General features: G+C 34.4%; 1 protein-coding gene across 4 annotated transcripts in view; it reads right to left on the bottom strand.

Moving 5' to 3' along the window:
- ROCK1 (Rho associated coiled-coil containing protein kinase 1) overlaps positions 1 to 22151 on the bottom strand; it is a 142554-nt gene that overhangs the window by 22222 nt on the left and 98181 nt on the right. For all 4 annotated transcript variants that reach the window (XR_002138132.2, XM_019741229.2, XM_019741232.2 and 1 more), the window contains exons 17-22: positions 16716 to 16822; positions 15334 to 15484; positions 9657 to 9817; positions 7858 to 8042; positions 6234 to 6303; positions 3635 to 3729 (exon numbers count right to left, since the gene is read on the bottom strand). Coding sequence is in view for 3 of the 4 variants with exons in the window: in XM_019741229.2 (XP_019596788.1) it covers positions 3635 to 3729; positions 6234 to 6303; positions 7858 to 8042; positions 9657 to 9817; positions 15334 to 15484; positions 16716 to 16822 (769 nt within the window). In the remaining variant the exon portion in view is untranslated. The remainder of the gene's footprint in view (positions 1 to 3634; positions 3730 to 6233; positions 6304 to 7857; positions 8043 to 9656; positions 9818 to 15333; positions 15485 to 16715; positions 16823 to 22151) is intronic.

Below are 22151 nucleotides of genomic sequence, written 5' to 3'. Positions count from 1 at the left end.
GTCACTACATAAAAAAGGAGTCACTATTTTATATAGGGTGATCAGGGAGGCCTCTGATAAAATGACATTTGAGAAGAAATAGGAAGCAAGTAAGACAGTGATCCATGTAGGTACCTAGGAATACAGTGTTTAGGCAGAGGAGCCATCTATAATAATTACAAATACCCTAACGTTGGTCTAAAGAAAGCTAATGTGAGCAGAGTGAGAGATGGGGGAAAGTTGTGAAAGACACAGTAAGAGAAAGGGTGTGGGAAGGTGAAGAACAGACATATAAAACTTTCTAAAACAATACAGGGACTTTGGCTTTTACTCTGACTGTTCCGTTTTTAAAATTCTGGCTGCTGTATTAATTTCAGACAGTTGGGGGTCAATGGCAGAAGCAAGATTACCAGTTATGAAAGTACTGAAGTAATCAAGATTGGAAATGATGACAGTTTGGATCAGACTGGTAAATGCTGTAAGTGGTGAGAACTGATTACAGTCTGGATATATTTTTTAGTTATAGTTACGAGGATCTATTGATGGATTGCATGCAGAATATAAGAGAAAAAGAAGTCTAGGATGACTCCAAATTTTTGACTTAAATAACTGGGAATAATAGAATTGCCAATACTGAAATAGGAAAGATGGAGGAGCAGGTTGGCAAGGTGAGGGAATCAGGAATTTTTTCTGGACATGTTACATATGAGATGCCTATTAAACACTCAGGTGGAGTTGTCAAATAGACAACTGGATATATAAGCCTGGAATTCAGGGGAGAATATACTTGTACACTGATGCTATTTAAAGCTGTGAGGCTGGATGAGAACAAGTAGAGTGATCCCTTGGGCCTTCCAAACTTTAAAGGTCTCAGAGATGGAAAGGGACAAAGGAGCAAAGAAGGTTGAGAAAGAGTAGCCAGTTCAAAAAAAAAAAAAAAAAAAAAAGAAAATATTGTGTGATGTCACAAAAGCCAAGTGAAAAAATTTGTCGAGAGAGAATGAACTATGTCAACTACTGCTGTTAAGTAAGATAAGGACTGAGAACTATTGTCTTTAGCTTTAGGAAGTCACCAGTGACTTTGAGAAGGCTTATTTTAGTACAGTGATGAGTGCAAATATCTGCCTGGAATGAGCTCAAGGGAATGGGAAAAGAGAAATGGCATGTCAGTTTTCAGGAATTTTGCTACAAAAGGAAGCAGAAAAATGGGACAGTAGGTAGAAGAGGATACGCAGTTAAAAGACGGTTATTTTTTAAGGAAATATTTACTGGTATGTTTATATAACAATAGTAATGACTATAGAAAGGTCTGAAATGGAAATATGTTGTCTCCTCTCATCTCATAGACTTGGCATTCCTTAACTTAGGGACCAGCGCTACTACCATCAACCCAATTACCTTGGTCAGAAACTTGAGAGTCGACCTGAAATTTTCTCTAACTTTTACCACCAGTCCCCCAAATCTGTAAGTCCTACTGCTTCTATTTCCTACTTTTTTCATGCAGTTGCCTTTCCTTTTACTGCCAACTTCCATTATAATTTGACATCTAGATTATTCCAATGGCTGTATAATTGGACTCCCTGTATCCACCCAGCTTTGCCTCACTTTAATCCACTCTCCACGCTAAAGAGTGAAGCTTTCTAAAACATCGCCTTGTCAATTTCCAGCATAGACGTTTCTTTCTTCCTTTCTTCTCCTTCCCTTCCCCCTTCCCTTCTCTTCTCTTCTCTTCTCTCTTCTCTTCTCTCTCTCTCTCTCTCTCTCTCTCTCTCTCTCTCATTTATTGAATACTATATTCTTTGCAAGGCCTTGATCTAGATGATGTGGATACACAACAGAGTATAACAAAAACAAAACTTTCCACTCTTCAATGTTTGATAACTCCAAACTCTTTAGCATGAACACAGGTTTACCTCTCTAGCATTATGTGTCACCAACTGTCTCCCTAACTAAACCATCTGCTGTTATCCAAATTACAGACTGCATTTACCTATATTTTCCTCTTCCTCATATTCTATCCCCTGGTGAATTCTTCTTTTCCTTAGTTGTCACCTGGGAAATGTTTTCTGAATCCCACATAAGATGAGGTATAACCTTTCAATATGCTCCCACATCACTTTGTCACAGCTATCTACCTTAATTTTTATCTTTCTCCAGCCTAGATTCTGAAGTACCTGAAGGTAAGAACCATAATTTACTGATAATTATATCACTGGCATGAGGTACAGTAGTTAGCACAATAGCAATGATCAATATATTTCTCTTAGAGAGATCAAACAAGGGCAAACATACCAACCTTTGGAAACAATAGTATGTAGTGGATTGGGTGCCCCCATCACAGTGAATGCACACAACCTGGGATTGCATATTACACCATAGATACCATACAAATGATAGGCAACAGATTATAATCTACAATAGGAGTCTATCACTGTCACACAGACTAACCTGGAAATGTAGTTTTGTACCTACGTTAGACTCTACCTAATATATTAAGGCTCTAAGAATTGAGCGTCAGTGGTTGCTAACAACACAACAGGCAACCAGACTTTACAAAGTTATATATGAGGCAGTCTTCTCCCCTCTAAAAACCCATCTGAATCTGATTAAGCCTCCAGATTAGGGATGTCCAATTAAACTTTCTATAATGATGAAATGTTCTACACCCGTGCTGTCCAATGTGGTAGACACTAACTATATGTGACTATTAACCACTTAAAATGTAGCTAGTGCATCTAATGAACTAAAGGTTTTATTTTATTTAAATGGATTAAAGTTTAAATATAAATGGCTATATGTGACTACCATATTGGACAGCACAGCTCTAGATGTAACCATTTTGCAGAAAAGACAAAAAGACGATGAAAATGTTCAATTAACTATGGAAACAGAATCAACAAAATCACAACTGAGGAAAACTGTGTAAGACAAATGATCCAGTTCTTTCAACAAATAAGTGTTAGGACAGTGATTACTCTTGTGGTGCGGAGGGAAGGAGGTATAATTAGTAGAATTGTGAGGTGGAGAGCAAAGTTCCATCTCTTTCATGGGTGGTAGTTATGATATTTGTCATATAATTCATAATACTGTACATGTTTTGTTAGTTTATGTATTTGTTTGCTTCAACAAAAGTTTAAAAAAATGTTATTTCTTTAAAAGGTGTTTAAAGGAAAACGAGTTACAGTGTCTGTTCTGACACTATCTAGCTATGAGAAGTTGGCACACTTAAGTAGCTTAAGAGACCTTAAGGTCTCCTTTTAAGGTTCTAAGCACACAAGCAATGGAAATTAACCTGCATAATAATACTAAAAGGAAGACTTTAAATACATTTATATAACAAAATCATGACTTGAGAATACAGCATGAACTATTTATATACAAATAGGTGTTTGAAGATTGAGAGACCCTTGAAAATTTGCTGTCACAGTTTAGTGAATCTGTATAATTTGTAGTGTTAATGTATTAATAACAAATTATTTCTTCACCATAAAGGTAAACTTTAGCCTAAATCTAGTTTGACTGGTTCTGAATTAACTCATTAAGATTTGCTATACCACTGCCATCAGAATATGGCACATCTTTCTATCTTTAAACTTTTCATTTAAGAATGCTTTGTTGTAGCACTGATTCTTGCACTAAAGTAAAATGAACATACCTCTCATTTTGTAGTTCCTGTATTTTCTTTAAATTTTCTCTGTTTTTTTCTTCAATTTCTTCCTTAAGTTCCTTTACCTGGGTTTTATAAAGTGTCTGCAAAACAGGTGATAAGAAGAAATAAATGTTTTTGGTGGGTTAATAAACAGTTTGGTAGTTTCTTATAAAGTTAAACAACTATCATATGCTCCAACAATTCCACTCTCAAGTATTTACCAAAGAAAAATGCAAGTATATATCCACACAAAGTCTTAAATGCACATTTTTATTGCAGCTCTATTCATCATAGCTTCAAACTAGAACAACCCAGATATCCATCAACAAATTTTTTAAATTGTGGTGTATCTGTAGCAGCAATAAAAAGGAATGCAATACTGATATATACAACAAAATAAATCTAAAAAATATTAAGCTAAGTTAAAGAAACCAGGCGCTGAAGAGTATATACTGAAGGATTCCATGTATATGAAATTCTAGAACAGGTGAAAATAATTAATATTGAACAAAGCAAATCAGTGGCTGCCTGCAGATAGAGGAGGGTGGGGAAGACTGACTGCAAAGGGCCACCAGGGAATTTTTTATGGTCAAGGAAATGTTTTCTGTGTTGATTGTGGTGTGGACACACAGTATACACATTTGTCAAAACTTATCGACATATACTTAAAACGGGCACAATTAATTATATAGAAATTATACCTCAAAAGCATATTAAAATTATGTTGATTTGGGAAAAATATTATAAAGAAACTTAGCAAGCACTACTTATTTAAACGTTAGATCAATTCCTGAAGTGAATAATATTTGAGAAACCACTTCTCTTTTGGAAGGGTGGGATGGAGTAATAGCCACAAAGATTTATCAAGTGTTCTGTTAACATATAAATAACGTATACTTAGAACAATGGTTCTTACAAAATTCACTAAGCTTTTGCCAACTTCATCAATAAATATTTAACAAGTATTAGACCCACATTGTGTTAGGTGCTGGGGTCTGAATAAACTTTCAGTTCTGAAGATTCTTTCTTTCTTTTCTAAAATTAACTATCCTTTTTACTATAAAATATTTGAAAAAAGTAAGGAAGGACCAGTAAATAGTTGTGAACAAATTTTATACTGTACACTTAATTATCCCGCTAAGAAATAGAACTTTTTAGAGGAAAAATACATACATTTTTATGGGATTGCAAATGAAAGAAGAGGGATGGCTTGCTCTATCTAGTTCAAGGGTGTACAATTTCTAACATAAAATAATCCGTTTTGCCTTTAGGAAACAATCTCATCTCTCTTTTGTCTGACTCCAAATACTAAAATTTATGTATGTAATCGGTGAAGAAATAAAAAGAAATCTGATTTGAAAGCCTAAATTAAAGAAAATGTTAAATTTGGCTCATAATAACGTATCATATTTAACAATATCTAACCCAATCCTCAAAAGCAATGGAATAAATCAGAACTAAGACAGACACAAAGTCAGGTTTTATATTGTTTTTATAGAGGCACAATCAAGAATCCATAAGAACCACCAAAAGTCATGTGACAGGCATCCCAAAGTCTGGAGGTACTAGATAATTACTCTATGGAAGTCTGTGGCCAAGAAAATGTGCATGGTATTACAGGACACTTTGAACATATAAGATTGATCTACACGCAGGGAAAGGTTTTTTCAATAATACTGACTTTTTAAAAAATTTAAAAACATAACTCCAGTAATGGTCTAATAAGCCAAGAAATAAAGAGACAAAAAAATAGCAAGTCACCCTGTTTATTAGGAGATGAGCAAAACAGAGCATGGAAGTCTAAATCATGTGAAAAATCTATATAGCTTTAATGGTATTCAGAATTTTTTTTTACTGGGGAAACTATTACTTCCAATACTGTTCACTACTGATTTCTAGGGCATGTCGACCAGCACAACCTGAACTGTATACATTTAATCACACTACACAAGGCTCGTGGGAAGGGTGACCGCCAGTGTTAACAGCAATGGAGCAACTAGAGAACGTTAAGTTTAAATGGTAGAGCACAAGCTTGGCAACCAAAAGAAACAAAAAAATTCAGAGGCTTCAATAAAACTTCAAAGCATTAGCTATAAATGCTCATCAATAGTAGTAGTGAAAATAACTTGGCCTGTAACAAATAAGAGAGTGATTTTTATGGAGAAAAAGCAAAATAGATGCATAAAATGCAGAGCTAAAACAGAAAAAAGCTCTTGAACAATAGTTATACTTACACCTGTATGTAGTTTTACCTACAAATGGATGTATGCAGGCTACTGTAATGTGTATACACAAACCACACATGATAATACTGGCACTCTAAACCACCCGAGCTTGCTATCATGCAGACAGAACCCTTACCAAAGTCTCACATGTAGCTCTAGTTTAACAGCAATTCTGGAAATATTTGCACAAAAGTGGTCATTTCTTTACAACTTAAAAGATTATGAACTCAGATTCAGACATAAAATGTAGAAATGACAATATAAACAGGGAGAAAACCACTTCACAGTCATTTGAAAAAGAATCAGTTCACATTAAAAATCTCAATACCTTCTTTTAAGTCAGGCTTTGAAACAGTGTATATGTTAAAAATGATTCTCACCGAGAAATACTGCTCAGCTTCAAGCTGATCTTGAAGTTCCCGCATCTGTCCTTCATTTCCTCTATATTGTCTTCAGATAAAAGAGAAAATAGTAAACAAATGCTCCTATTTATAGTAGACTTTATATTATTCTTTGTTGTTTAAAGTTGCTAGAATAAAAAGGTTTACTAAAATGACCTTTGTTTTTGAAATTCATACTTCATTATGCAGTATTTACTAATTATATTTGGTTAGGCCATACTATTTCCATTTCGCTCCTTATAAAATGAGACCACGCAAAGCAGATGAAACACTTTTCTACTTTCAGAAGACGATTAATTATGGATTAATCCAAATTGCAAAAATAAAAATGATTTCTTTGGTAAATTTTTGTAGAGAAAAGCATTCTTAGGGATACATTTACAATGTCTTATATAGTGTAAACCTTTAAAAACAGAGGACATGAAAATATTTAACACATAATAAGAATAACTCAGTACTATATTTTATGGCCAATTAAGCACAAGGGGAGTGGTGTGGAAATCACTCATCAGGTAAGGAATAAGAAGGGAGGCAAGAACTGACAAAGGTGGTGGAACAGAGACAGCTACATGTATTTAACACACACATAGAAACAACTTACACTGAGAGGAACAGTTGCAGAAAGACATGATACAACTGATAGACACAGATTTTCAAGGATGAACAATTCCATCTGCAGCTATGTTTTCATAACTATGCATTAATAGCTTTGTATTTTCAGCATCTAATAAGGAATACCATCGATAGAAGGTACACAATAAATGTTCGTTGAATGCTGAGTTAAAATTATTTTGGGAGAAGAAAACTATAAAGCATTACTGGCTGAAAACAGTGGCTCTAAAAGGGGAAAAGAATTTCACCAATATAAATCCAATAAAATCAAAACTGACAATTTTTTCCAAAACTTACTGTGCTGTAAATGAAGCTGGCAAATGAAGCTATTATAACAATTTGGAGGAAATAAAAACACATGACTTGGCATAAGATATACCCATCTTTGAAATTAAATTTCTGAAGCACGTCCTTACACAAATTCTCAAAGTAATACTGACATCATGCTTTGTCTTCATTTCAAGTAAGTGGGTACATCACATCTCAGAGTAGGAGGAGAAAAAAGGCACTATGCATTCTGAGATGAGCCAAAAGAACAAACAAAACAAACAAACACAGGGTCATCATGTCTAATTCTATTCTCTATAAAATAAACCTTGAACATTTCCTGTAAGGTACTGAATTCTTACTAAAAAGAAGGTTATCCCTTGGTTTTATAATTCTAGTGTGAAAAAAGATGACTTCTGTGGATATGAAAATCATGAGAAAATTGTGTTTTTTCCACCATAAAGACTTACTGTAAAAACGTAGTTGTGATAATCTTCCTTTTTCTTCCTTTAAACATGTATTTATTTATTAAGTGAGCCTGTCCTTCCAAAGCCCGAACTCCCTTGCAAACTTGCTTTGCAAGTAAATTATTGTTTCTAAATGCTTTTTTCTAAATCTTCCTTTTACAAACTCTAAGTATGTAATCTATACACACACAAAATATAAAACAAATAAGCAATGCTGAACGCAAATAGAAATCAACAATGTTATTTTTGAGACTTACTTTGTAAGCTGAGCTAACTCAAATTCTAATAATCTCTTTGCTTCCAATAAAGTATTTATTTCCTGTTTCATCTGCTTTTCTTGACCTTTTAAATTGTCTGCCTCAAATGCTTGAGTCTTCAATTCATTTTGTAACAACAGTCGCTTATTTGATTCTTGTTCCAGTTGCAAGGTAAGATTCTTAACCTATGAATGAGAAGAATAATTGGGATCTTAAATCTCTTGAAATTTATTAGACATTATTTGAAAGAATACTAATCAAATCTCAAGTACATTATAATGCCTTATACAAATAGAGAATATCAGTATTCTAAAAAGTTTCCATTGTTCTATGTGTTTATTACTGTAGAATTTACCATTAAGTCAAATTAATTCCCAAACTTCAGATATGAGATCTCAGGGGGAAAAAATCAGGTTTCTTTTTACCCCCACCTGCTTGGAAATCTGAAGTAGAAGGTGAGTATAAAAACCATTTTGGAGGAGGGGATATTTCAATTCACCTGTTCATTTGTAAGGGTTTGTGCTCTGTCTAGTCTACAACCCTCCAAAGTTGAGTGAGGCCTCCCTTAACTCCTAGATGGGATTAGTCATAAAACTCCTAGATGGGATTAGTCATAACACTCCTACAGCACTCAGTACTTTCTCTTTTAAATTATGTCATGTTGTAATTACTATTTTAATATCTGTCTTTCCCTCTGGACTGCAACTTCCACAAAAGTCAAGACCATACCTATATTATTCAGTACCCCAACTCCTAGCACAGAAACAGGCAGATAACACGATGTTAAAAAATTGTATTTTTTAAATAGCTGAATATTGTCTTTCAAATTTTCAACATACATTCTTCCTGCATGCTGGCTCTAATAAATATCTCTAATCTCTCTTCTTTCTAGACCATTCTATATACTACTATCAGATTAATTTCCCTAAAAGAGTGTTTTCACTTAGAGCTCCCATTTTAAGTTTAAAAGACTATCAATACTTAGGTTCCAAGTTTCTCCCATTACGAATCAACATGTCTCTTCTTCATTGGTCAGACGAAGTCTCTTTTGTTTCTCATTTACCTATCTTCTTAAGCACTCAGTAATCACTCTTCTATTGCTATCTTCACTGATAATGTTCCCTCCACCAACTCAGGCTTCTGACTTTCAAACTATTAACTTTTAAGGTCTTCCTCAACCTATAAAATAATGGTAACATTCCATCCCTCCTTTGTGAAGTCTTTCCTGATTATTCTGCTCTTTTTTCTCCATTCTCTAATTTACATATATGGACTAATTACTTTAATCTTATAAATAATTTCTAAAATACATACAGTAACCACAAAGATATGTCATTCTGTCTTTTTATTGTTTTGTGAATGTGTATCCTGTGCTTTCTATCAATCTAAGCCAGTCAAAGCTCTGCAGTTTAACACGTGTTTGAAATCTGTCAGCAATGCTCCTTTTGAGATTACAGGATACTTTACAATAAAGGCAGGATTTTGTTTTGTTTTGTTTTTAAGCAGACGGTCACTTTCTTCAGGGGAGGAGCTATGACACTTCTACACAGCTGTACTATCACAGTGCAAAATGGCATAGACCCTCTAGTGTGAATGTTCAATAACTATTTGAAGATGAAAATTTTAGGAGCTAGGGATATAGTGGTGACCATATAGCAGTGAACATAGATACACATAGGTTATTTTCATTCAAATTTCCCCAATACTGTTTAAATGATAGATAATGGCTTTTCAGTCATAGCTCAGGATTATTTCTCTTTTATAAGATGAAAAAAGTCAGTACTGTCTATTTCTCTTACTTCATCCTCCATCCTTTCTTTATTTTCAGTCAAATGCTCAAGCTTCTGCTGAGATTGTTTCAGATCAACATCTAGCATGGAACACTGTTTCTCAATCTGAACAACTCTATTTTCAGCCTTCTCTCGAGCTTCTCTCTCTTCCTTCAGCTTTTTTTCCATCTCTGTGAAAAAAAAAGTTCAAACATACATTTAAAGAGACTTAATATTTTTCATTTTCATGGGCTGTATAAGACAAACTGCTGCCAAAAAATCCCTCCTGTTTTTATCCTGGGATTCTAAAAAAGCTATTCATTATAGAAGTCCTAATGTTAATTGAATGATTTATGTAGTGGGATCTCTAAAGAAAGTTATAAAATATAATAGTAATAAAATAAAACCTTCTAAATCCAGCCTTTGCCCAATGATGTAAGAGATTATTCAGAGCCATTTTCAGACCAGAAGGTGAAAGCATAGCTGGAAAAAAAAAGTGGAATATAAGAAGAAAAATAGAGATAGTTCGGATAAAAGCAGGAAAATAAGGTTGTGGTTATTAATCTACACCTTGTATTGTTCTGGAAAAGTTTCAAGAGACTTAGGCTATGATAGGAATTCTAATTTATGCAACTCAGATAAACAAGATTTCGTGTAGTATAACACCTACATACAGTGAGGCTCCTTCTTTGAGATATGGTAACTAAGGTTCTGAAAGGTCAATTTTTCCATGCTCCTACAACTAGTAAATTGCACCAACAATATTCCAACTTGTTAAGTCTGCTTTCCCCCACTCAGACACTGTCCTCTAGGTGACAAAATGGAAACCGTTTGAATGGAATTTCCCCATCTTTCCTCCCAAACCTACAAACTTAGCTGCACCAATACATCATCACCTTATTCCCATGTCTCTAACCAAACATAAATTCATCCACTTCTGTTCTGGACTTTCTTCCTTCAATTATTTCATCTCTTTCTGACTCAACAATTTCCTCCTCCCAACTGAATCATTCCCATCAACACATTAATCTATTATCTCCCCTCCTAAAATATTCTCCACTGATCACACATCCTTCTTTGGCTACCGCCCCATCTCTGTTCACAGCCAAACCTCTGAGAGTTGTCTACACTTACTGTCTCTAGTGCCACATATACTATACATTTCTCTCTCTCCAATTTGGCTTCTATCTCCACTCTTCCACTGAAACTACTTTTTATGTGGTAACCAGTGACATCCATCCCGCAAAATTCAGAGGACACATAATACCCATCTCTTCATCTTCACTGACCTTAACAAAATTCAGTATATTGAACCACTTCCTCATTTTTTCAATACTTTACTCTTCAAGATTCTAATATCATACTCTCTTCGTTTTCCTGTTACCCGTTTGGCTGTTCTTTCTTTTGTTGGTTTCCTTTATTGGTTTCTCCTCTTCTACCTGACCCCCAAATGTTAGACTCCCTACGGGCTCCATTATGATTCTTCTGTTCTTCTGCCCTTATTCTTCCCTTTGCTGATTTCATCAGGGTCTACATATGGCTCCATGTGTATGACCACTAAACGGATACCACGCCCCTGAGCATCAGCTTTATATATTAATTGACTATTTGACATCTCCACCTAGACATCAAATATGCTTTTCAAAGTCAACATATCTAAAACAGACACCTTTATTTCCCTCCTATTCCAAATCACTCCTACCTCAGTCATCTCAATGCCAAAATATATTAACATCCATCCAGTTGTTAAAATTAAAACCTTGAGTCTTTCCTGATTCCTTCTTCTTCCTTGTTCCATTCAATTTATCACCAACTCTTGTCCTCTGGATCTCCACATCTTTTCAGCTCTATTACCACCAATGTCTACAGCCTGTAGACTTCTACCGTGTTTCCCCGAAAATAAGACCTAGCCGGACAATCAGCTCTAATGCGTCTTTTGGAGCAAAAATTAATATAAGACCTGGTATTATATTTTATTATATTATATATTTTATATTATATTAATTATATTGTATTGTATTATAGTATAGTATACCAGGTCTTATATTAATTTTTGCTCCAAAAGACGCATTAGAGCTGATTGTCCGGCTAGGTCTTATTTTCGGGGAAACACGGTAGCTAATCTCCCTTTTTAAACTGTTATCTCTCAAAAGCATTCTCCACACAGCAGCAGGGGTGGTCTTTTAAAACCTAAATTACACATCTCAGCATAGCTTAGAACACTACAATGGCTTCCCACCATTTTTAGAATAAGAGTATTGAACTTACAATCAAATCTGCCTGGAATATACTTCCTCCCACTCTTTTTAATGCCTGATTCATTTCAACTTTCAGTTCTTACCACAAATATCATTAGTTCAGAGAGGTCTTTCCTTGGAACACCATCTAATGTAGTATTACCTAGAAACTATCACATTGTGTGTTATTTTATTTATATTAATGATTACAATCTCTCCATATTTTAATTTATATGCTTTTTTGCCTATTTCCACCAACAGAATATAATCTGTGAGAAAGAGTTCTTGTAAGTCTTATTCTCTGCTATATTCTCAGTTGTGCCAGGCCTATAGCAGGCATTCAATAATTAACACATGTGAGATAAAAGTAGTTCAATAGCTGAGGAAAGGGGTACACATAACAAGCAATAAGATTATAAAGATAGGTTAAGTGCTAATTCAAAGATTCTGTATGTCATGAGGAGTTTGATATATATACCTTGTAAATAGTGAAAAGCCACAAAAGGATTTTAAGAAAGACTAGCATAATGAGATTTGAATTTTAAAAAGATCATTCTGACCTAAGTGAGAACAGACTGATGAGTAGCACATCTCCTGGTAGAGTAAAAATTGTCTATTGTAACAGATCAAGCAAAGTGATGATGTTATCATGAACTAGAAGAAAAATAGGAAATGGGGCAGCCAGATGGCTCAGTTGATTAGAGTGTGAGCTCTGAACAACAGGGTTGCCGGTTCGATTCCCACATGGGCCAGTGAGCTGCGCCCTCCACAACTAGAAGACAATGAGCTGTCGCTGAGCTTCCAGAGGGGCAGCGGATGGATCTGGATCAGTTGGTTAGAGTGTGAGCTCTCAACAAGGTTGATGGTTCAACAGTGACTGGACTTGGTGCTGAGCTGCGCCCTCCACAACTAGTTTGAAGGACAACGACTTGGAGCTGATGGGCCCTGGAGAAACACACTGTTCCTCAATATTCCCCAATACAATGGAAAAAAAAAAGATGACTATATTTAAAAAAAAACTAATTAAAAAAAAGAGAATAGGAAAGGAGGACTAGGTTATATATATCATTTGGAAGTAGAACTCCTGAATGATTCCCAGATTTCTAGCTTGGGCTCCTGGCTATTGAAACTACCACTCTCCTTAACCATGATAACATCTCCCATTTATCGAAAAGCTCTCCAGGTACAGGCACTTTACATGCATTTTTCTCATCTAATTTTTTTTCATTAGTCACAGAATGGCTAAGAGGCAAAATAGATTTGTCTTATTCCAAGCCTGGCCTCATAAAAACTATATAGCCATTAACCAGAATAGTGACAATAGGGGGTAAGAAAAGTTTTGACAGATAATATCCTAAGTTTCTCCTTGAACAAACTGAATTTAAAGGTGCCAAGTAACAAGTCCAGCTTGTAGTAGGTTAAGAAGTGAGTAGAAGGTGAAGAAAAGGAAGATTACTCTTTTTAGAAGTTTGGGTATAAAGGGATAAATAAAACAGTGGCAATTAGTAAAGACAGCAGGATGCAGCAAGGGTTTGTCTTTTTTAACATTTTTTTATTGGGGAAGAGTGTATTTTTCCAGGGCTCATCAGCTCCAAGTCCAGTCACCCTTTCCAATCTTAGTTGCAGGGGGCGCAGCCCACCATCCCGTGCAGAACTGAACCGGCAACTTTGTGGTTAAGAGCTTGCGCTCTACACTTAACTGAGCCATCCGGCCGGCCGCTCCTCCAGCAGTTCAGCGGTGGCTCATTGTCTTCAATCTAGTTGTGGAGGGTGCAGAACACTGGCCCATGTGGGATCGAACTGGCAACCTGGTTAGAGCTCATGCTCTAACCAACTGAGCCATCAAGCCAGCCGGGGTTTGCCTTTTTTTAAGGTGGGAGAGACTTGCACATGTTTACAACAATCAAGGATTCAGTGGAGGAGAAAAGGTTGAGGATGAACAAGAGAAAAAGAGATACAATAGTCCCCCCTAATCCACAGAGATACATTCCAAGACGTCCAGGGGATGCCTAAAACCACAGATGGTACCAAACCCTGCATGTACTATATTTTTTCCTATATATACATATCACCTATAATAAAGTTTAATTTATAAATTAGGCACAATAAGAGATTAACAATAATAACTAATAAAATAGAATAATTATAACAATATACTGTAATAAAAGTTAAGTGACTGTGACTTCTGTCTCTCTCAAAATATCTTATTGTACTCTACTCACCCTTTTTGCGATGATGTGAAATGAAGTGAGGTGAATGATATAGGTAGGCATTGTGATGTAACATCGTTAGGCTACTATTGACCTTGTCAAGATATGTAACAAGCACTTTACAGCTTCTCTTTGGCATATCCAAACTGCCAGCATCACTACTCCTGCGCTTTGGGCCATTATCAAGTAAATAAGGGTTACTATAAGCACTGCAATATTGCGACAGAAGGCTACGTGACCAACAGGTAGGAAGCATACACAGCATGGACACACTGGACAAAGGGATGGTTCAAGAGCTGGTGAAATAGAGAGGGACATCACAAGATTTCATCACACTACTCAGAACAGCACACAATTTAAAATCTATGAATTATTTCTGGAATTTTCCATTTAATATTTTTGGACCTCAGATGACCACGGGTAACTAAAACCGTGGAAAATAAAACCATGAATAAGGGGGAACTACTATAATAAGTTATGATGAGGTAAAAAGAGACTGGATCTGAGTACAGCAAGAACATAACAACCTGGACAGGAAGAGAGGATCACCCTCCTCTAAGATGAGAGGGAAGATACTGATGATGGGTAAAGAAGTAGGCTAGGTTAATTAAATAAGAGAACTAGATTTTGAGGAGCTCACAACTATGCTTTCACAATTTCATTTTGAAATGAGAGAACTATTCACCTAAAAGTGGAGTAACAAAGAAATGGTATAGGAAGCTCGAGAAGAGAAATAAAAGTCTGGGAGAAGGAACTGATGAGTGATATATAAAAAAACTGATGGCTCAACTGTGGTTGCACATAATGTATTGGGTGAGTGCCCATCTGAAGAACTCTATGAGATGAAGAAAGTGGCTGGTTGTTCTGATCTAGAGATGTGTTTAGAGACCTAATACAGTGGAAATACAAAGGAATGAAAAAATTGAAAGCAAATAAATTAACAAACAGTAAGTTCCAGAATGGTTGGGGAAGAAAATAAAGAACTGAGAAACTGGGAAAAAAAGAGCGATTCCTCTGACTTTTATAGGGAGTAAAGGATAGTAGAGTGAGGGAACTAGAAAGTGAAATTGTGATTTCAAAAAAAGGAAGTTATCAAAAAAAAAAAAGAAAAAAAAGGGAAGATATCCTCTTCCTAGATCACTATTTATGATTTTTAAGAATGTATACTACTATAAAGTGAAATTCTGATCAAAAATCAAAATTTTTTGTAGGCACTATTTAAAAACTAATCATGTAGAAAATATAAACACAGACACTTACCATACATTGCAACAGACTTTGCCTCTTCAATAGATTGATGTTTGTCAGTTAAACGAGCTTTGGTTACTTTATGTTCATTTACCTCTTGTTCTAACCGTTGTTGTAATGATTTAAGCTTGTAGTTTAAATCTATCTCTAAATTATTCTTTTCCTGTAAAATGAGAATGAAAATCATGTAATACTGTTCAAAAGATACATTATTAAATCTTACATTATTTAATATTCCACAGGAAATAATGTATGAATCAACTGGCCTGAAATGTGACATTATATTTCTTAAATATTTTTATTCAATATGTAAGTTTATTTTTGATACTTTCTTGTGTATTTCACATTGCCTGTAATGTCTTTTAAAATCTCAATAAGCACATATAATAAAAAGCGAAGTATCATTTTTTCCTTACCCTCCCCTCCAAACCTACTAGTTCCCATTTGAATCATTAAGCTATGGCTGATGGCAGGACAAGGTAGTGGTGGTGGTGGTGATGTTCAGGAGGGTTCATTGCTAAAATTAGAAATAAATAATAAGACAGTTCTTCACTTCCTTTAAAAATTGTTGCTACTGCTCTTTTAAACAATTAAATTATCTCTATCTACATTTGCATCTATACCTAGATTTATGTTGCTTTGATGAAAAGACCAAATCAAATTGTATTCCATTTCTGTTTGGGTGCTTCTTCTAATCTTCATTCATCGTATTTCTACACCAGACTTCGACATCAAAACTATTCTGATTGTCACAAAACATGTTCAAAGGATAAGATAACTGGTGGATTGTCTCATCATTTATCTGAGGATCTAGGAATCCTACATTTCAGGGAGGCATCAAAAAAGTGAGAGCTAGACCTGTGTATTATCTATTTAATCTTTTTGTTTGTTTGTTTTAAAGCAAGGTAGGGACAAGCAGATAACCAATGACATTTTTCGTTGTTAAGAAAATTCTACATGTAAAGGCCAGTTTATGCATTTTCTATTTCGCTCTTACCAACAAAATGGAAAAAGTATACATGGTCTATATATTGATCCTTTGTTTTCCTTCTTCGTAAGGCTAGTAGTAATAAGGTTCAGCACATTCATGTTACCCATATACAAAAAAATTGGAAAAAAATTCTGTAGAAAAACATGTTTCCAAACCAAAGCAATTTGTGATGATCAGATAATACAAAACAACTAATACCCTTCAAGGGCAAAAACAAAAATAACACAATAAAAAGCCCTAACTAAGACACATACCCCATCCCCCACAACCAATTAATCAATCATAAAAACTTTTAGAAACATAATATATAAACATTAGAAATGAATGCTATTTTATAAAACCACCTTATAATATTTGGTAACCAGTAATACTACCTCATAATTGGTAATGTTAAATCATGTACCTTTTCTGAATGATTAAGCATATCTTGAGCCTCTTTTCTTTCTTCTTCTACTCTTTCGAGATTATATTTGAGATGCTTCACCTCCTCTTGTAAAGATGTAATTCGAGCTATCAAGTGAGAAAAAAGTTAAAGTTACATGGTTATTAAAACAAGTCTTTTTGTTCAGCATGACCATTACGATAAAAACAAAGTTTTAAATGTTCTGATCAGATAGAATTCTTTTCTTGGTAGTACATACAATAACTATAATATAGTAACCAAAATGTTAATGTTAATTCAAGAGCATCTTCATTTCACATTTGGTCAAAGAGATGGAGACTGGGCTTGGTCCCAAAATCAGAGCTGAGTCGTTATTCAGTGCTTTTCTACCATCTTAAGAGTGAGACCCTTCAGTTAATTAAGGCAAGTATTTAAGTCCTTTTTACGTGCCAGACATTCTAAAAGTATTTAGCTACTCTTAAATTAATGGAGCTAAACTTCATTTTTATAGAAAACTAAGTTCTAAGGAATCCAAGTGCCCTAACAAAGCTTAGTTTTAACCCACCTGAGGCTCACAACATGCAATGGTAGCAACTCATATTTAGTAACTATCATTAAAATAACATGTTTTATTTATGCCTTAAAAAATTTTAATGCATAAGTATTTAACAAACACACAAATCTAATACATGTAGAATTTAACATATAATTCTAGACTATTTTATAGTCTAGTTCAGACGTAAGAATCTATTTTCTTATTTTGTGATTCAAAGTGGCCTAGGATTTGGCAGGCAAATGGATAAAGTGCCATGATAGACCAAAGAAAGTTTTGTACTTCTTAAAGTTCAGTGTTTAACTTGTACTTGCTGAAGTCTTCACTCTACTTGTTTCCCATATTTTAGTGTTTCTGAAGTAGTTCTTTAATGAACCAATGAATATTAAATCTTGGGCACCTGATAATACTTGTCTGCTACAGAGCAATGAAACAATTTTACTTACAAGCACTAGCACGCACACGATAATGGCATTATGTTCACAGAGGAGAAAGAAACACCTGCCAGTTTCTTTCACATGACTGGGCAAAAATATAAAGTCTGTGTTTGTATGAAGAGAGATAAAATAAATGTGGCAAGATGTAAATGATAAAGTACTATAAAAAAATGCTTCTTCCTGTACTTATAATAAATTTTTTTTTACATCTGTAGAGATAGTAAATTCAGATTAAACTGAATTTTTCATATAAAAGTTTATATAAACCAACTCCCAACAAGACAAAGTAATGAAAACATTTTAATTTATTACAGATTCCTAATAACTGCATGCAAGACATGTTAAATAAAATATCCTCATTTATTTTATTTTTAAAAATATGCTAGGAAGAAACTAACTTATCTGTGCAACACATGAAAACAAAAAAGCTTCCTATACAGAAATATATATAAATACATAGTGGAAGGAAAATACCCAAAATATCAGGTATCATAACCAGGGAAATACAAATTAACCCATAAGGGAACACTGTCACATACCACCAGAATGGCTAAAAAACATCAAGACTGACAATACTCAGTTGGGATAAGTACTGTCCTTGATGAGGATGTGGGGCAACTGGCATTCTATCATATACTGCTGGTGAATGTAAATGGGTACAGCTACTTTGAAATGCTTGGAAATACTTACTTAAAGCCAAGTATACATACACTCTATGGCTCTGCCACTCCAAGGTGTATACCAACAGGTACCACATGTATAATTACCAAAAGAATATGTACAAGAAAGTTCGTAACACCAATATTCATAATAGCCCCCAAATGGAAATAATCAGAATATCCATTTGTCACAGAATGGTTGATTAATTGCAGTGGTCATATAAAATAAATGGAGTATTACACAGCAAGGAGAAATAAACGATTGTCACATACAGCAATATGGATGAACCTCACAAACAATGTTGAATAAAATTAAAACAGACACAAAAGAGTATTTAACTGCATGATTCCATTTATATAAAGTTAGAAAACAAGCAAAGTTAATTTATGGTGTTAGAAGTCAGAACAATGGTTACTCAGGGGAAAGAGGTTTAGTGACTAAAAGAAAGCACAGGGGGGACTTCTGGGTTGCTGGTAATGTTCAGCTTCATGATCTAGATTCTTGTTATGTGGAGGTGTGTTCATGTAAAAAATTCAAACATATCTTTCATTTATTTTAATATGTGCATACATGCTAAGTTTTAGCCAAAAAAAAAAAAAAAGCACTTAAAAAAATCTAAATATGTTAAAATCCCCAAATATGAAACCTACAATCTAAATTTGAAGCCCACCAACTACATACAAAAATTTTTTTAAAAATGGATGGGCAAGACATAACAGGAAAATGGAAAATAAGGGAAAAACCCTCAAGGTCAGATGCATTTAATTTCATATATAACAATATAATTGTAATCCAGTAAGAAGATATAGAAATCATAAAACCTTAACACACCAAACAAATAAATATATATAAAACAGAGTATTTATGAAATACCCACAGCTAATATAGTCAATAAACAATGTAAAAAGAAAATTAAAACAATTCCACTTATAAGAGCATTTAAAAGAATAAAATACCTAGCAATAAATTAACCAAGGAAGTGTAAGACTTGTATACCAAAAACTAACCAACACTGCTAAAATGAATTTTAAAGAGACCTAACAAATGGAAATACAGGCTATGCCAAAAAACGTATTTACATTTTAAGAAAGGAAAAAACTGTATTAATTGCAATACTCAATATATACTGGTAACAAAAGATGAATACAGGTCACGTTTGACTTCTGCAAATTACAAGAGGTGCTCACAGTGGTTACCATCAGCGTCCAGACACTTCTCATTATGGCGAACTACTGCTTGAGCATAGATAACATCTCTTAAAATGTGTGTATATTTTTTTGGCACCCCTGGTATATCCTGTGTTCACAGACTGGCAGACTTAATATGTTACAATGGCCATACTACCCAAAGTGCTCTTCAGATTCAGTGCAATCCCTACCAAAATTCCAAGGATCTTTTATATAGGAATGGAAAATCAGATCCTCAAATTAGATGAAATTCTAAGGAGCTTTGAATAACTAAAATACTGAGAAAAAAAAAAAGAAACCAAAGATGTAGGACTCAAACTTCCTCTTTCAAAACTTACTATAAAGAAAGCTACCATGATCAAAAAAGTGTGGTACTAGCCAAAGAACAGACATATAGACTAATGGAATACAACTGAGAATCCAGAAACAAATCCATATATTTATTGCCAATTAATTTTCAGCAAGGATGCCAAAAACAAACAAAGGGGAAAGAACTGTCTCTTCAAACAAACAGTGCTAGGACAACTGAATATCCACAGGCCAAAGAATAAGGTTGGACCCCTACATCTTACAACACCAAAATTAACTTAATATACGTCAGAGACCTAAATATAAGTGTTAAAACCATAAAACTTTTAGACACATAGGGGTAAAATCTTCATAATATTGGACTTGGCAATGTATTTTGAGATATGACACCAAAAATATGAGCAACACATAATAGATAAAGTGGATTTTATCTAAATTAACTTTTGTACATCAAAGGACATTATTAAGAAAGTGAAAAGACAACCTACAGAATGGTAACAAATACTGAGCAAATCATATATTTGATAAGGTCTAGTATCCAGACTTTGAAAGGTCAACAACGAAAAGACAAACAACCCAATTAAAAATGGGTAAAGGATATAAACAGACATTTTTCCAAGGAGGATATACAAATGTCCAATAAGCGCATGAAAAGATGCTCAACCATTGTTAGTCATTAGGAAATTGAAAATGAAAATCAAAACCACAATGAGACATTATTTCACACCCATTTAAAGTGTCTATAATTAAAAAAGCTAAATAGCAAGTACTGGCAAGGACGTGGAGAAACTGGAACCCTCATACATTGCTGGTGGAAATGTAAAATGCTGCAGCTGTTGCGGAAAACAATTTAGAAGATCCTCAGAAGTTCAACACAGAATTACCATATGACCTAGCAATTCTACTCTCAGATATATAACTAAAAGATCTGAAAACTGATACTCCAACAAATACTTGTACACAAATGTTCACAGCGCTGTTATTCACAATAGCCAAAAGGTGGAAATAACTCAGTGTTCATCAATAGGTGAATGGCTAAACAAACATGGTATATACATACAACAGAATATTACTCAGCCATAAATGAAGTACTTATACATGCTACAACACAGATGAATCCTAAAAATATGTGAAGTGGAAGAAGTCTGACACAAAAGGTCACATATTGTATGTCATATATCCATAATAGGTAATTCAGAGGTAGAAAGGACACTGGTGGTTGCCAAGGACTAGGTGGAGGGGGAAATAGGAAGGGACAGCTTAATAGGTACAAGGTTTCTTTTGGGATAATTAAAATATTTGAAACTAAACAGAGAAGGTGATTGCAGAATATTGTGAATGCACTAAATGCCACTGAATTGTACACTTTTAAATGGTTAATTTTTTGTTACATGAATTTTACCTCAATAAAAAAATATACAGGGGTGGAAATGCTGGATCATAAGGTAGTTTTATTTTTAATTTTCTGAGGAATGTCCATACTGATTTCCATAGTGGCTGCACCAATGTGCAATCCCACCAACAGTGCAAGAGGATTCCCTTTTCTCCACATCCTCGCCAACACTTGTTGTTTGTTGATTTACTGATGACAACCATTCTGACAGAAATGAGGTGGCATTTCACTGTGGTTTTAATTTACATTTCTCTGATGATTAGTGACGCTGAACATCTTTTCATATGGCTATTGGCCATTTGTATGTCCTCTTTGGAGAAATGTCTATTCATGTCCTCTGCCCACTTTTTAATTGGATTGTTTGCTTTTGGTGTTGAGCTGTACAAGTTTTTTATCTTTTAGATATTAACCCCTATCAGATGTATCATTGGCAAATATCTTTTCCCATTCAGTAGGATGTCTTTTGTTTAGTTGATGGTTTCCTTTGCTGTGGAAAAATCTTTTTAGTTTGATGTAGTCCTATTTGTAAAAATATTACTAACGGTGTTTATATAAAGAAATCCTAAACACTAATTTGAAAAAACATATGCACCCCTATGTTTACAGCAGTGCTATTCACAATAGCCAAGATATGGAAAAAACTGAAATGCCCATCAATATACGATTGGATAAAGAAATTATGGTACATTTACATAATGGAGTATTACTCTGCCATAAAAAAGATGAAATCTTACCGTTTGCAACAACATGGATGGACCTAGAGGATATTATGCTAAGTGAAATAAGTCAGACAGAGAAAGACAAATACCATATCATTTCACTTATATGTGGAATTTAAAGAACAGAATAAACGAGCAAACAGAACAGAAATAGACTCAGATATAGAGAAAAAACTGATGGTTGCTAGATTGGAGGGGG

Source organism: Rhinolophus sinicus, linkage group LG09 (genome assembly GCF_036562045.2).
Source record: "Rhinolophus sinicus isolate RSC01 linkage group LG09, ASM3656204v1, whole genome shotgun sequence".
NCBI classification, from domain to species: Eukaryota; Metazoa; Chordata; class Mammalia; order Chiroptera; family Rhinolophidae; genus Rhinolophus; species Rhinolophus sinicus.
Note: the sequence above shows the minus strand (reverse complement) of the source record. Positions and strands in the feature narration are given on the sequence as shown.